The sequence below is a fragment of the Sturnus vulgaris genome, chromosome 16 (assembly GCF_052056855.1).
Source record: "Sturnus vulgaris isolate bStuVul1 chromosome 16, bStuVul1.hap1, whole genome shotgun sequence".
In the NCBI taxonomy this organism is placed as follows: Eukaryota; Metazoa; Chordata; class Aves; order Passeriformes; family Sturnidae; genus Sturnus; species Sturnus vulgaris.
The window spans coordinates 16,143,019-16,158,563 of NC_142258.1; the positions used below are offsets into that span (position 1 = coordinate 16,143,019).

The window sequence follows — 15,545 nt, forward strand, 5'->3', positions numbered from 1 at the left end:
CTCCCCTGCCATCCCAGCACCGAGATCCACGTTCCCTGCCGTTGGACATCGCTCTGCTGCTCTCCCACCTCATCCTACTACCTCCAGACACTCTGCTGAGCACCGCGACCAACACCATGAGGGGGGAGTCACTCCCCCATCCCTCTCACCCCTGGGCCGCTGCCGCCATCACCCAGCCCTCTTCAACTGCTCGGGACCTGCCCTGCCCACAGCACTGGTAACTGAGTGCAGGGAGATGGCCTGTGGCCAAAAGGGACTGGAACTGAGCTATATTATTCTGTTTTGTTGTCAATTTTTATAGCTGTTATTGTTTTCTGCTATTTTGCTTTGGTAGATATCAGTAAAGAACTGTTACTCCTATCCCCATATCTCCTGCCTGACAGCCTCTGATTTGAGACTATAATAATTAGAAGAGAGGGGGTTGCACTCTGCATCTCAGGAAAGGGGTTCTCACCTTTCCTTAGAACATACCTGTCTTTCAAACTGAGACAGATTTTGGCACCTGGAACGTGAGGCATTGCCTGAGGGCATTGAGAGAGGGGTAGGAAAGGGAATAACAGTTCTTGAATTACCCAAGCTTGTGGTAGGTGACACCATGCTGTCCAGCTTACCCTGGATTGGCCTCCATGTGGTCACTGCTATATCTCTCCCATTTGCAAGCCCTTTTTTAAACATGAGTCTCATAACCAAGGTTACTGTGGCTATTATCCAGTTCATTCTGTGGGTTGATCAGTTGAAGAATTCATGGATTTTTAATTTTCTCTGGAAGATGGCCACATAGATTCAGAGCGACCACACTCTAAGTGTGTGTTTCTGGGGTTACTTCAATAATGGTACTTACTGTGAGGAAGTGGCAGCAGGTGAAATTTTCTCCCAACCCATTACACGGTTTTTGAAGTTCACCCCACCAGCCTTCAAGGGGTTCAAATCCACTCTAAATGCTAATGACATTATACGGTGGCTAGTCTTGCTGATATCCCTGTTAAACCTGTTTTATCTAACATTCAGAGATAAGGGGAGATTGACGTGGATAACAACCCCGATACCTACCCCAGGGATTAGTGATGTTACCCCAGAGCCTGATCCTGTTCCAGAGACTAGGGATGTTACCCCAGAGTTTGACCCTGCCCCACAGCCCACCTCAGAAAGGAACCACCTAGAATGGATGGGGGTGCTAGAGAAGGAGGTACCTGAGATGGGCCAGATGCTGAAGGAGTACCTCTCCCCAGCTGGTGAGAAACCCTTCCCCTGCCTTAAAGAGGGAGACTGATGGTGTAGCAGTGAGACCCACAGACGTTACATCTGTCCAGGTTCCAGCTGAACTGCAAGGGCACTCACAGCCAGCAACAGTTGCCCCTGTGGAAACTAGGAAGTCTAAGATGAAAACAAGGCAGCTAGACAATAAGGGTCAGGAAGGCAGCCCCTCACAACCAGCAGGGGAGCCAGAAGTTGAGATCATCACCGAGTCCCTGTCATACGAGAGTCTCCGTAACCTGCGAAAAGACATTGTACGACGGGGCTGTGAGCCTTTTACAACCTGGTTATTGCAAGTCTGGGACCTTATGGGTACAGGTGTGCAACTGGATGGTACTGAGGCAAGGAATTTGGGAGCCTTGACCCAGGACTCAGGTGTGGACCAGGTATTTGTAAGGGAGACAGGTCTCCTTTCCCTCTGGGAGTGACTTTTAATGACTGTGAGAGAGAGGTTTGTCCACAGAGAGAGAATGCAGGAGCATCACCAGAGACTGCGTTGGAATACCCAAGGAAAGGATCCAACAGCTGAGAGAAGTGGCAGTACTGGAGGTGCTCTTTGGGAGGGATGGACAGCATGACAATGACCCTGACAAGGTCAAGTGCACAGGGCAGATGTTGTGGAATCTGGCAAGCCTAGGCCATCTCAGTATACCACCTTTATTGCAATGATTAATGCTGATACCAACCAAGTGACAGTGGGCTCTGTTGCCAACAGGCTCAGGAATTTTGAGAGTATGATGGCTGGCCCAGTGCAGGCTCATGTCTCTGCTGTGGTTAAGGACCTCAAAGAGGAGATGAAGGAGATAAGGGAAGAGGTGAGGAAGATCAGTGCAGCACCAGTGCGAGTCATGGACCCCAAAAGCAGAGCCCAACGCCCCCCAGCTAGGGAGAGAGGGTACACCCCACGTGCTGACCTGTGGTTTTTTCTACGTAACCATGGGGAAGACATGAGAAGGTGGGATGGAAAACCCACTTCTGTCCTGGCAGCACGGGTGCGCCAACTCAGGGAGGGGAACACCAACAGAGGGAACTCCACTAAAGTGAAGGCAGCCTCAGCCTCCCATGACCAAGGTGCACGGTATTACAGAAGGGAGGATGATCTGTCAGATCCCCTTGAAGGAACCTCCAGTATGAGGTTTCTCCAGGAGAGAAATAATAACCAGGGCTAGAGGGGCCCTGCCTCTAGCCAGGCAGAGGCATGGGAAAACTGGATCTTTTGGACGGTGTGGATCCAATGGCCTGGCACAGAGCCACAGGAACACAGTGCATTGGTTGACACTGGTTCACAATGTACATTAATACCATCAGGACATGTCAGGGAGGAACCTGTTTCAATTGCCGGGGTTACGGGGAGATCTCAGGAATTGACTTTGCTGGAGGCTGAGGTGAGCCTGACTGGGAAAGCATGGCAGAAACATCCAATTGTGACTGGTCCAGAGGCACTACGTGTCCTAGGCATAGACTTCCTCAGGAACAGCTATTACAAAGAGCCAAAGGGACTCAGGTGGGCTTTTGGAATAGCTGCTGTGGCAGCAGAAGGCATTAAGCAGTTGAACACCCTGCCTGGGCTATCAGAAAACCCATCTGCAGTGGGACTCCTCAGGGTGAAAGAGCAACAGGTGCCAATTGCTACCTCAACAGTGCACTGCCAGCAGTACCGGACGAATCGAGATGCCGTGATCCCCATCCACAAGATCATCCGTGAGCTGGAGAGCCAAGGGGTGGTCAGTAAGGCCCACTCACCCTTCAACAGCCCCATCTGGCCTGTGCGTAAATCTGAAGGAGAATGGAGATTAACCGTGGATTATCGTGCATTGAATGAAATGACGCCACCACTGAGCGCTGCTGTGCCGGATGTGCTGGAACTCCAGTATGAGCTGGAGTCCAAGGCAGCCAAGTGGTATGCCACCATTGACATTGCCAATACATTTTTCTCCATTCCTCTAGCAGTATAATGCAGGCCTCAGTTTGCTTTCACATGGAGGAGTGTGCAGTACACGTGGAACCGACTGCCCCAGGGGTGGAAACACAGTCCCACCATCTGTCATGGACTGATCCAGGCTACACTGGAGAAGGGTGGAACTCCAGAACATCTGCAGTACATTGATGACATCATTGTGTGGGGGGACACGACAATGGAGCTATTTCAGAAAGGAGAAAAGACCATTCAGATTCTGCTGGGAGCTGGCTTCGCCATTAAAAAGAGCAAAGTCAAAGGGCCTGCCCAACAGATCCAGTTCCTGGGAGTAAAGTGGCAAGATGGACGGCACCAGATTCCCACTGAGGTCATCAATAAGATCACTGCAATGTCTCCACCAACCAGCAAGTAGGAAACACAAGCTTTCCTAGGTTCCATAGGTTTTTGGAGAATGCACATTCCTGAGTACAGCCAGATTGTGAGCCCTCTTTACCTGGTCACCCGCAAGAAGAATGATTTCCACTGGGGCCCCGAGCAGTAGCAAGCTTTTGCCCAGATCAAGCAGGAGATCGCTCATGCAGTAGCCCTTGGCCCAGTCAGGACGGGACCAGATGTGAAGAACGTGCTCTACTCTGCAGCCGGGAACCATGGTCTGTCCTGGAGCCTGTGGCAGAAGGTGCCTGGGGAGACACGAGGCCGACCCCTGGGATTCTGGAGCCAAAGTTACAGAGGGTCCGAGGCCAACTATACTCCAACGGAGAGGGAGATCTTGGCTGCCTATGAAGGGGTTCAAGCTGCCTCAGAGGTGGTTGGGATGGAAACACAGCTCCTCCTGGCACCCCGACTACCAGTACTGGGGTGGATGTTTAAAGGAAAGGTTCCCTCAACCCACCATGCCACTGACGCCACAAGGAGCAAATGGATTGCCCTCATCACACAACATGCCCGTATTGGAAACCCGAATCGCCCTGGGATTTTGGAGATAACTACCAACTGGCCGGAAGGGGAAGACTTTGGTCTTGCTGACGAAGAGGAACAGGAACAAGTGAGCCGGGCTGAAGAAGCCCCACTGTATAACCAACTGCCAGCAGATGAAACATGCTATGCTCTTTTCACTAATGGTTCCTGCCGCATCGTGGGGCGGAACCGGAAGTGGAAAGCAGCTGTATGGAGCCCCACACAGCAAGCTACTGAAGGAGAAGGTGGATCGAGTCAACTTGCTGAACTCAAAGCTGTTCAGCTGGCCCTGAACATTGCTGAAAGAGAGAAGTGGCCAAAACTCTACCTTTACACTGATTCATGGATGGTAGCCAGTGCTCTGTGGGGTTGGCTGGAAAGGTGGAAAAAGGCTAACTGGCAACATAGGGGAAAACCAATCTGGGCTGCCGATGAATGGAAAGACATTGCCACCTGGGTAGAGAAGCTGCCTGTGAAAGTCTGTCACGTAGATGCCCATGTCCCCAAGAGTCGGGTTAATGAAAAACACCGACACAATGAGCAGGCAGATCAGGTGGCACAGACAGAGGTGTCGAAGATAGATTTAGACTGGCAGCACAAGGGAGATTTGTTCCTGACTTGATGGGCCCATGATGCCTCAGGTCATCAGGGCAGAGATGCCCCCTATAAGTGGGCACGAGATGAAGGGGTAGATCTAACCATGGACAGTATTTCTCAAGTTATCCATGACTGCAAGACGTGTGCTGCCATCAAACAGGCCAAGCGGGTGAAGCCCCTTTGGTATGGGGAACGATGGTCCAAATATAAGTATGGGGAGGCCTGGCAGATTGACTACATCACACTGCCTCAAACCCACCAAGGCAAGTGCTTTGTGCTGACCATGGTGGAAGCCACCACTGGATGGTTGGAGACCTACCCTGTGCCTCATGCCACTGCTCGGAACACCATCTTGGGCCTGGAAAAACAAGCTCTTTGGAGGCATGGTACCCCTGAGAGAATTGAGTCAGACAACAAGACTCATTTCAAGAACAGCCTTATAAACACCTGGGCTAGAGAACACGGCATTGAGTGGGTGTACTATATCCCCTACCATGCACCAGCTGCAGGGAAAGTTGAACGGTGCAATGGTCTGTTTAAAACCACCTTGAAGGCACTGGGTGGGGGCACTTTCAAGAACTGGGAGAGTAATCTACCAAAGGCCACATGGTTAGTGAACACCCGAGGTTCCACTAACTGAGCAGGCCCTGCCCAATCTAAGCTCTTGGGAGTATCAGATGAAGATAAGGTTCCAGTGGTACACATGAGAGGTATGCTAGGAAAAACTGTTTGGGTGAATCCTGCCTCCAGCAAAGACAATCCCATCTGGGAAGTTATTTGCTCAGGGACCAGGTTGCACCTGGTGGGTGATGCAAAAGGATGGAGAGACCCGATGCATACTCCAAGGACATCTTGTTTTAGGGTGAAATACCTATAGTACTGTGCCTATATCTCTAACTGCATGTATGTATATATATGAAACGGTTTAATTTGATATAGCATATTAGTATGGGAAAAATTCAGGGGTGGATAATGTTGGGGGTTGAATTGTTCCCTTTTCTTTCTGTAGAATTTCTCTCATTGCTATGCTAAGTAGTTGTGGCTACATCTTAAAAACGATGATGTTCTCGCGCAGGGGGGTGGGTGGAGGGCCGACGGGGGTCTGGAGCGGGCTGGGACTCTCTTGCTTGGCTCGTGGAGTGGAAGGAGAACAGCCTGTGCTCCAATCTAGCATCTCCCCTGCCATCCCAGCACCGAGATCCACGTTCCCTGCCATTGGACATCGCTCTGCTGCTCTCCCACCTCATCCTACTACCTCCAGACACTCTGCTGAGCACCACGACCGACACCGTGAGGGGGGAGTCACTCCCCCATCCCTCTCACCCCTATCACCCAGCCCTCTTCAACTGCACGGGACCTGCCCTGCCCACAGCACTGGTAACTGAGTGCAGGGAGATGGCCTGTGGCCAAAAGGGACTGGAACTGAGCTATATTATTCTGTTTTGTTGTCAATTTTTATAGCTGTTATTGTTTTCTGCTATTTTGCTTTGGTAGATATCAGTAAAGAACTGTTATTCCTATCCCCATATCTCCTGCCTGACAGCCTCTGATTTGAAACTATAATAATTAGAAGGGAGGGGGTTGCACTCTGCATCTCAGGAAAGGGGTTCTCACCTTTCCTTAGAACATACCTGTCTTTCAAACTGAGACATGCTCTCAGAGGAATGGAGAAAAATGCATTGACAATGTCAATGGTGGCATATCACTTTGGTGCCTTGGACTCCAGCTTGTACTGGAGTTAAAGCATGCCCAGCATAGCAGCACTCAGTGGTGGTGTAACTTCATTTGAGTCACAATAGTCCACTGTCAATCTTCATTCATCAGACTTACACACAGGCCAAATGAGGCCAAAAGGCAAGTGGGCCTTGCTGAACACTCCTTGGCTCTCCAGCTCATGGATCATCTTGTGAATGGTAATCATGGCATCTTGATTTGTTTGGTACTGCCAGTGATGCACTGTTCAGGTGGCAATTGGTACTTGCTGTTCTTCTACCTTCAAAAGTCCTAAACACAGAAGGATTTTCTGAAAGTTCAGGCAAGATGTTTAGCTGCTTAATTCTGTGTCCACAGCAGCAATTCCAAAAGCCTATCAATGTCCTCTTGGGTCTTTAAAGTATCTGTTCATAGTCAATGCCCACAATACATGGGGCATCTAGGCCAGTTACAATGGGGTGCTTCTGCCAGTCCTTCCCAGTCAAGCTCACTTCAGCTTTCAACACCCTCACCTCTTGAGAATCCCAGCACCCCAGAAACAGAGACTGTTTCTGACCGCACACATCCTGGTGGCATTGAGCACCAGTGTCAACTAAAGCCTTGCATTCTTGTGGGTTTGAAATGCCAGGTCATCGGATCCACACGGTTCAGTGGACATGGCCGTCCCCCGGTGCCCCTACCTGGCTAAAGGCAGGAGCCCTCTAATACTGGTTCTTGCGAATACATATGGGAGGTACCTTCCAGTGAGTCAGATCCTTGTCCATGGGAAACTGGCACTGAACTCACTCTCACTGACTTCGCTTTTCCTTTCTCCTTCAGTTCTTGTGTTCAGGCTGCCAGGACACAGGTTGGTTTCCTGTCCCACCATCTCATGTCTTCTCCGTGGTTGAGTAGGAAATATCTCAAGTCAGTTTGTGGGGCATACCCACTCTCTCTGTCTGGGAGTCATCTGGCTCTGACTTCAAGGGCTCTGGTTTGCACTGGTGCCACAGGTAAACATGTCTCCCTGAGTTTTTTATTATCATCCTTGAGATTCTCAACCAATCTCTACAACAGAGATGTGAGTCTGCATCAGGCCTTGGACCCTGCTCTCATAATTGCTAACTTTGCTTGCTACAGAGCCCATTGTCTCTTGGTTGCCCCTGAGATGCATGTTTGCCATTAAACTAGAGTATTCAGATAGCCCCTGATGTGCAAGACTCCACCACATTTGCACTGTGCACATGATCTTGTTAGAGTCGTTATTGCGTTGTCCATTCCTCCAAAAAGTACCTCCAACACTGCCATTTCTCTTAGGCATTGGATCCTTCCTCCATGGTCTTCCATGGCTTTTTATGATGGTGCTCCTGCAGTCCGTCCCTGTAAACAAACCTCTCTTACACTTGCTAGAAGCCGCTCCTGGAAAGAAAGGGTCCTGGCTCCCTCATGAACACCTGCTGAATGGCCACAGCCTGGGCCAAGGATCCCAAAAAGCCTTGCTTTGGTACCATCAAGTTGCATGCCTGTACCCATAAGGTTCCAAACTTGAGTCAATCAAGCCAAAAAAGCCTTGCTCTCCATCATGTAATGTCTTTTCACAGACTACAGAGACTGCCAAACAACAGGTACTCAGTGATGATCTCAGGCTCTGACTCCTCTGCTGGTTGTGAGGGCCCTGGTTCCCCATCATCATTAGCTGGGCACACAGAATTGGTTTTATCCTGCCTCTTTTGCAAAGGGGTGACTGCTGCTGCTGGCTGTGGCTGCCCTTGTGGTTTAGCTGGAACCTGGACATTTGTACCATCTGTTTGTTCCACTACTGCACTATCCACCCTTCCCTCTGACTGCAGGTGGTTCTGGCTGAGCAGTGTCCCTGATCTCTGTAGAGGTTTTGGGGGAGCTACACAAGGTAACCTCACTCTGTCTCTGACTGGTGAATGGACCTCACTGAATAAAAACATCAACAAGTATATGAAATCTTTAACTTCTCAAGGAAATTTTAATGCTTCAGAAGCTGTTGCTGTAGGCCCAAAGAAGTGGGTGAAGGGCTGGGAGAAAATTCCCAGAAAACTCCCCTCACAACAGATAGCATTATTAAGGAAACCCCAAAGATACAAACTTCATCTGTGATGATTATATAGCCTTGTACCCACATTCCAGAAGAAGCTTACAAGCATTGAATTCCTCACCTTATTGACCCATTCTACAAACTGGATAACAGCCACAGTGGCCTTAGTTATAAGACCCATGTTTAAATAATGACCTGCAAACAGGAAAAACATATGCCATCCAAACCAAAAATCATATGCCAATCAAACCAGGGTATGCTAGACCACATGGTGCTGCCTAACAAGGTTTCTATATGCAGTACACAAATGGGTTACTCGAGACTTATTATTCTCTTTTCACCCTTTTCTCTCAATGCCCTTGGGCCTCACATTGGTCACCAACTAATGTCCTGATTTAAAAGACATGTGTCTTTTAAAGGCAGGAACCTTCCTGGAATGGAAAGGTGGCCCCCTCCCTCCAAATTATTATAACTTCAAAAATACAGGGCTTCCAGGAAAAAAGATGGGAAAAGGAGTAACAGTTCTTTACTAGAAAAAATAAATATGAAACAGAACAAACAAAAAAACAACAAAAAAAACCCCAACCCAATGACCAATTTTCCCTTTGGTGTAGTTATGGGAGCTGCAGAGGATGCACTATTTCTGGACAGTATCTGCTCCGTATCCTGTTATCTAAAAAACCTTGAATGGGAAAGCTGACACAATCACCTATATTAGCAAATGTATGAGATACTTACAGCACACGTTATTTCCTATATTCTGGACCTTTTGTTACTGAAGCTTGTTAATAAAACACTTGGATTCTCCATTTTCACAGCACTTCTGTTTTAACTTTGTAAGCTGGATGGTGTTACAGACTCTCACTCTATACCACCAGAGAGCAAGCAAATGCCATTGCTTTTTAAAAACTTTCCACTCTTACGAGAAAACAGAATAATAAAAAATATAAAATTACTTTCTCTTGAAAGTCACCAGATAGATTTGATTTTCTTTCCTTATAAAGAATAATGGGAATTGTTCTCACATAAGAAGCACAGCAACAGAATTATGCAAAGTATAACAGAAACACTCAAAAATTGAAAAAACTTCATAATATTGTATAAAACACAACAATCAAAGATGTTGGAGAACCTAAAGCACAAGCTTTGCCTTTTACCAGAACACTGGTGGCAAAAAAGCTGTTAATTAATATAAAACTTACATTTTAAATTAATGATTGTTACACTCAGCATTTCTCTTCTGTGTATATCAAAATGCTATTAGGCATAGAATGACAGTGTTTAACCTCATTGTGACAAATTAAAATATTCCAAATAAATTAAAATGCTGCATCCTGACACTTAATAGACAATAAGTTAAAATATATAGCATTCCTTTCTAGATGGCACATCTCCCCAAAGAGTATTTGGTTGTAAACATATTTTTTTATTTTCGCAACTACCAGTGAGATGAAACTTTACATTGAGATAGTGACAAATAGAAAAAAATTAATAAAATCATGCATTTAGTCATATTTTCTTGTTTTTTTAATAAATTTATGTAAAATTGACATTTCTGATAATCTTTTTGTTCCCAGAAAATTTCAGGTAGCTGAATCCAAAGGTTTTGCCAGTGACCCATATGATGGAGAGACTAGCTACAAACAGGAAGTATTTCTGCCCATTTCAATTTTAAAAGTTACTTGATTCTCAAGTGTTTTCCTCCTACTTCTAGAGGACCAGCTGCTGGAACATATATCCATATGATAGAGATCATGGTCATCTCTTTCACAAAGATGGTCTATTCATCTAAGGCTTGCAAAGTCCTGCTAACATTCAAGGAGGATCATTCCTTTCTTACCTTTATCTGAGTGACATTTCCTTCAAGTTCTGTAGATGCCTGGAACTTCCACTTCTCCTTGCCCTCTGAAGCCCATGTGCTCAGATCAGATCCTGCTGCTTTCTTCCACATTGCTACTCTCCCCTTGCTAGTTCCAGCGGCCAAGATACCTGCCATTCGCAAACATTTCAGGCATTTCATCTTGGACTTCAGAAAAACAAATCTACATCACACAATCTAACAGGCAGTGAACTCTAGCTCTTGGGGACTGAGAAAGCACTTTCCAGCATCAGCATTTCTCACCTCACTGCAAACCAACATCCTAGTCCTATATGGGAGAGCTTTTCTGGAAAAACAATGGGAGAAGTTCCACATAGCAAGGTGCATCTTCTAAGCTAGTATTTTTAAAATGCATCACACAATTACTTCATTTTAACCTTTTCTTAGAATATAGAACTATTGAATATTCTGAGCTGGAAGAGTCATCCAAGTTCAGCTCCTGGCCCTGCACAGGATAGTCCCAGGAATCCCAACATGTGCCTGAGAGTGTTGTCCAAACACTCCTTTACCTCTGGCAGCCTTAGGGTCATCTCCACTTCCGTAGGGAGCCTGTTCAGTGCCTGATCACCCTCTGAGGGGGAGAAAATTTTCCTGATATCCAGTCTATCCCTCCCCTGGCTGGAAACAGCTATGGCTGCTCCCTTGGGTCCTGTCACTGCTCACAAAAACCCCTTGTGAGGAAACTGCCCCATGGATGCTTCCCTCAGTCTCCTCCAGGATGAACAAACCAAGTGACCTAAGCCATTCCTCCTATGGCTTGTGTTTATTTTAAACAACTAGTTTTTAAGTCACTTTGGACAACCAACCACTGAAAACCATTGCAGCAGACATCAGCTGTGCCTATGCTAGCAAACAAGGTGGTGCCTAGGAATATCTCTGTAGAAAGGATCTGTTGTAAAGACCGGGCATACACACAATACATGCCACTAAGCTCTATTTTGCATTAGCTGTAGTGCAGACTTGTAGACTGAATGCGCAAAACCCTGGAATACATTAGGTGTACTCCAGGGGTATTTGTGTCAAAGGTAATCCAGGTCCTCTACCATGAGACAACTCCAGTGAGTCCAAGTATTAAATGATTTCCCTGCACTTTTCAAGGCACATTTCCTATCCAAACTAAAATCTTCAACATTGCATACTACCTCAGTCACAAGACAAACATAATGAAATTATTACACAGGGCATGAAGGCTGAGGTTTGACAAGGTTTAGGACCAGAGATCACAGCTGCTATGTTATTTCTCACCTTTAGCACTGCAGTAAGACACACAGTTGATACATTCTCCCCCCTCAAAGCCAAATTGCACATCTAGGGAGAGCACATAGTTCTCATCTCGATCCAAATCCCAGAACCTAAGACACACAAAACAAGAGTGTTAACAACACTTTTCTTTCCAGGTGTCTTGCCAAACACAGTCCATATGATGCTGTACATGGCATTAGTTTACTATTTCCCCAATACCTAGATAATTTAATTTTTAAAATTAAATTGTCAGCAACTGCCTCTGAAGTGTGAATTTCTTAACAATGTCCTTCCTTTTCTTTTGACTTTTTAATCTGCAGTATGTTTAGGGATATTCTCCTATGAAGGAAGTCAGAAGCAAGCACAGCTTAAAAAAAAAAAAAAAAAAAAGAAAGTGAGGGCTAGTTGCAATTTTCTTCCTCCCTAATTATGCTTCCTCCTCTATATTCCTGAATATAGTCCTTTGGGTTCCAGATTTATTTTCTCAAACTAAATATTGCCATGAAACTATTCCTTCTTGATACGTGGTCTTTATTGCATTCTCACAAAATTAACAAAAGTTTTTGTCTGACAGTAGCAGATAGAGGCTCAATAAAGGGAAATATAGATATTAATGTACCACTCCTACCTTCCCAAAAGGTTAGAGAAATAGGTAGAGAAAGTCATAGTAAAGACAAGGAAGAAAAGATTGCAAAAAAGGTAGAACTACAGAACACAGTAACATAACAGCATGGCAAAACAACATACTTTAAATTAATAGGTACAGAAGTAATTTAACTACTTCTCTTATATTACAGTAAAAGAAATGTCCTGAAAAGTAAGCACTTTTTCTGGTTGCTGATGCTATGAGTATCCTAAGGATCAGACAGTAACATTGGCAAGAACAGCAAAGGGACTGTATTTTCATGCAAAACCCCCAACTGGATTTATTTTCAGAAGAAATCAGAACAGCATTCATGGAAGGAACAGAGTAAGTAGCACTGCCTGACAAAATAAAATACCTAGAGAGAAAGCAAGCCATACCAAATTAGTTTTTGTCCTTGAGAAAAAAAAAAAACAAACAAACCACTTCATTTCATTTCTCTACTTATTTTGACAAACAAAATTAGGAAATGTTGGGAGTTTTTCATTATTGGTAAAAAAACCCCAACCAACGCTGCAGCAAAATATTTGGTTCATTGCAGACTGTAACTTTTAGCTTGCCCTTCTCAGGGGCAGCCAGAACAACTTTCATTCTTACCTGATGACTGTCTCACCTAGTGCTGTAATAACCAGGCTACGGTCTATTAAAATAATGTCTGCAGAATGACCAGTCTTCCCACTCAACTTCACCTGTTAACCATAAGCAAATAAATACATTTACAGAAGGTGGGAGCAGCACTTTGAAGGACACTAAGCATCTGAACTGCACAGTTTGGCTAAAAAGTAAAAATATGAAAATAACTAGACCTATGTGTCAATTCAGACATATTCAGACAGTGAATTCAGATGATTCAGACAATGATCACCATAAAATGCATCAAGACTTTAATGTATAAATTTAATAAAAGAAACCTTGTAGTGGGTTAATTAAGTAGAAAAAGGAGCACTCTTACTCTTGCACTAGAACTTCTCCTAGAATTTAATAAAGATTCCTTTAAAATGTGAAATTCCAGATCTTAATTCTAGTCAAATATAAGTAATGATCAATAAGAAGTGGACACTCCTGTAACATACAAGTGTCCAGCCTTTTTCTGTCTTGGATAAAAAGAAAAAAACATCTTAGGAAAGTGAAGGTTTGGGGTCTACCCACAAGCAGCATTTTGTAATAGCATAAGGCAGGGTGTGACACATTTCCTCTTTTAATTTCTGGACATCTTCAGTCAGTCTTTCCACTGAAGAGACACAGGCCTGTAACAGGGTGGAGATAGTTTCTTCATATATCTATTTGGTAACCAAATAGTTCACGTTTTGCTCTTGTTCCTTCTAAGACATCACTCCCAATGAGACCATATGACACTGGCACACTCTGTAGGAATTTCCGCCATATGTTTTGCATACACTGGATGTTGTCTGGATTAGTAAAGAATTGCTTGTTATTTGAAAATATTATCTCCAGCATAGCTAATTCTCTCAGGTACCAGACACCTTGTTCCACAGTATTCCACTTGTCTCAAGGCACTAAAAGGTCATCTTTCCAAGTAAACTTTTCCCCTCACATTTGACAGGAGTTGCATCCAGAGGCTGAGAGTTTCTGGACTTTTCCCAATCCCTTGGTCAGTACTTGCATCCCAGGACATGGATCCCAGTTGCTAAGTGTCACTACCATTTAATTTCATATCATGAGCCACGATAGCCCAGCATCAGAGCAGCCAGGTCACCAGGGGCTCACCTGACTGAAGGCTGAAATCTTTTTGCATGTCTCGCAGCTCACTCAGGGATAGGATTTGGGTGATTATCTCTGGCCCTGCCTCTTCCTCCTGTTGTGAGGGCCCTGCTTCCTCTTCATCACTCACTACATGAACAGATTTGGTCTTGGATTTCTTCTTCTGAATATGGGCAACTACTCTCAGCATAGGTTGTTCTTGTGGCTAAGCTGCAGTTTGAGTGGCCATTGTGCCTGTTGCTCTGCTTTCCTCCTCCACCCTCTGAGGGTGCTGTATAGAAACAAGCAGTGTCCAGTAAATTGTAGCCAGGGTCCAACACATTCCATAATGCCGCACTTCTCTGGAACTGCCACAGCAATTTTCTTTCAAACACTTTATCAGGGCCCTGTAGTTGTTCAGGGGTGAACTTCTGAACCAGGAATAGAGTACTCTTTCAAAAGCTGACCCATTTTCTCCCACATGCCACACCACTAATGACTATCCATCCTGGGACATGTTTCTGGACAACTTCCCTAGAAATCTCTGTCTTAAATCTTAACATGCTGTACACTGGACAGAGGAGACATAGTAGATATATCAATGAGGGCATACTTCCCTTAACATCCAAAGAGAATTCAAAATTCACAAAAGCTGTTGTAGCAGACCTGAAGGAGGAGAAGAGGATAAAAGGCTTGGAAAAAAATCATCCTTTCCTCTCCCTTACACAGCTTGTGTATGATTATCAATGAATCCTCAGAGGTAGGAGCCAAGGCCAGGACAGAAGAACAACACTAAATATGTATCAGAAATGACCCCCATTGCCTGTGATGTTACCATGCCATAAACTGGTATTACAGAGTACAGCAATCTTGATCCTTCTCCCTGCTTTGAAACAGATCACTGTGTTGGATACACAGCACTTATACAGGAGTATATACAGAGACAGGTATCATACCCATATGAACAGACCAAGCAACACTGGAACCAGGGAGCTCTCTACCTAAAACACAAATGCTTAGATCAAAGTTATCTCAATCCTCTTGAGCCTTACCTTGGGCACCAATTAAAAGCAGTGGTTTAACACCAGCAAAAAATTAAACACCAAATAAGCCATGGCCCTTCTCTTGCCCCTTCTGGTAAGACACATGCAGAGACTATGGATTGAGATAATTTACTGAAAGCAAAAAGCAATGGAATAAGAAACACAAAGTAACAACAGCAAAATGAATTTTTAAAAACTCCCAAACCAGAAGATGTTTTAGCCACAAAAGACTAGTTTTATGTGACTGCTGAGACCAAAATCAAAATGGTAGATGCTCCCCAGAGGTTGTGTCCACGTAACTTCCCCAGGCTCCCGCATGCCATCACGAACAAAGGCAGTATGGCAAGAGGCTTCCTGCCCCACCCAGGCCAAGACCATGAAAAACAATGGCAAACAGACTCCCCTGAAAGCTGGGTCATCCAAGACGGGTCACACTGCAGCCCCACTGGGGCTGCACCATTGCTTCTACCACTCTATTACACTGGGGGTTGATGCTACAGGTTGCTGCCACTCCCTGCAATTCTGCTGCACTCCTTTTGGCTTGGGCTAGC

The 15,545-nt window shown here is 45.3% G+C and overlaps 1 protein-coding gene across 6 annotated transcripts in view; it reads right to left on the reverse strand.

Moving 5' to 3' along the window:
• IFT140 (intraflagellar transport 140) overlaps nt 1-15,545 on the reverse strand; it is a 92,472-nt gene that overhangs the window by 60,412 nt on the left and 16,515 nt on the right. For all 6 annotated transcript variants that reach the window (XM_088174715.1, XM_088174712.1, XM_014890210.2 and 3 more), the window contains exons 7-9: nt 12,848-12,939; nt 11,611-11,717; nt 10,327-10,475 (exon numbers count right to left, since the gene is read on the reverse strand). In XM_088174715.1, the coding sequence (XP_088030841.1) occupies nt 10,327-10,475; nt 11,611-11,717; nt 12,848-12,939 (348 nt within the window). The remainder of the gene's footprint in view (nt 1-10,326; nt 10,476-11,610; nt 11,718-12,847; nt 12,940-15,545) is intronic.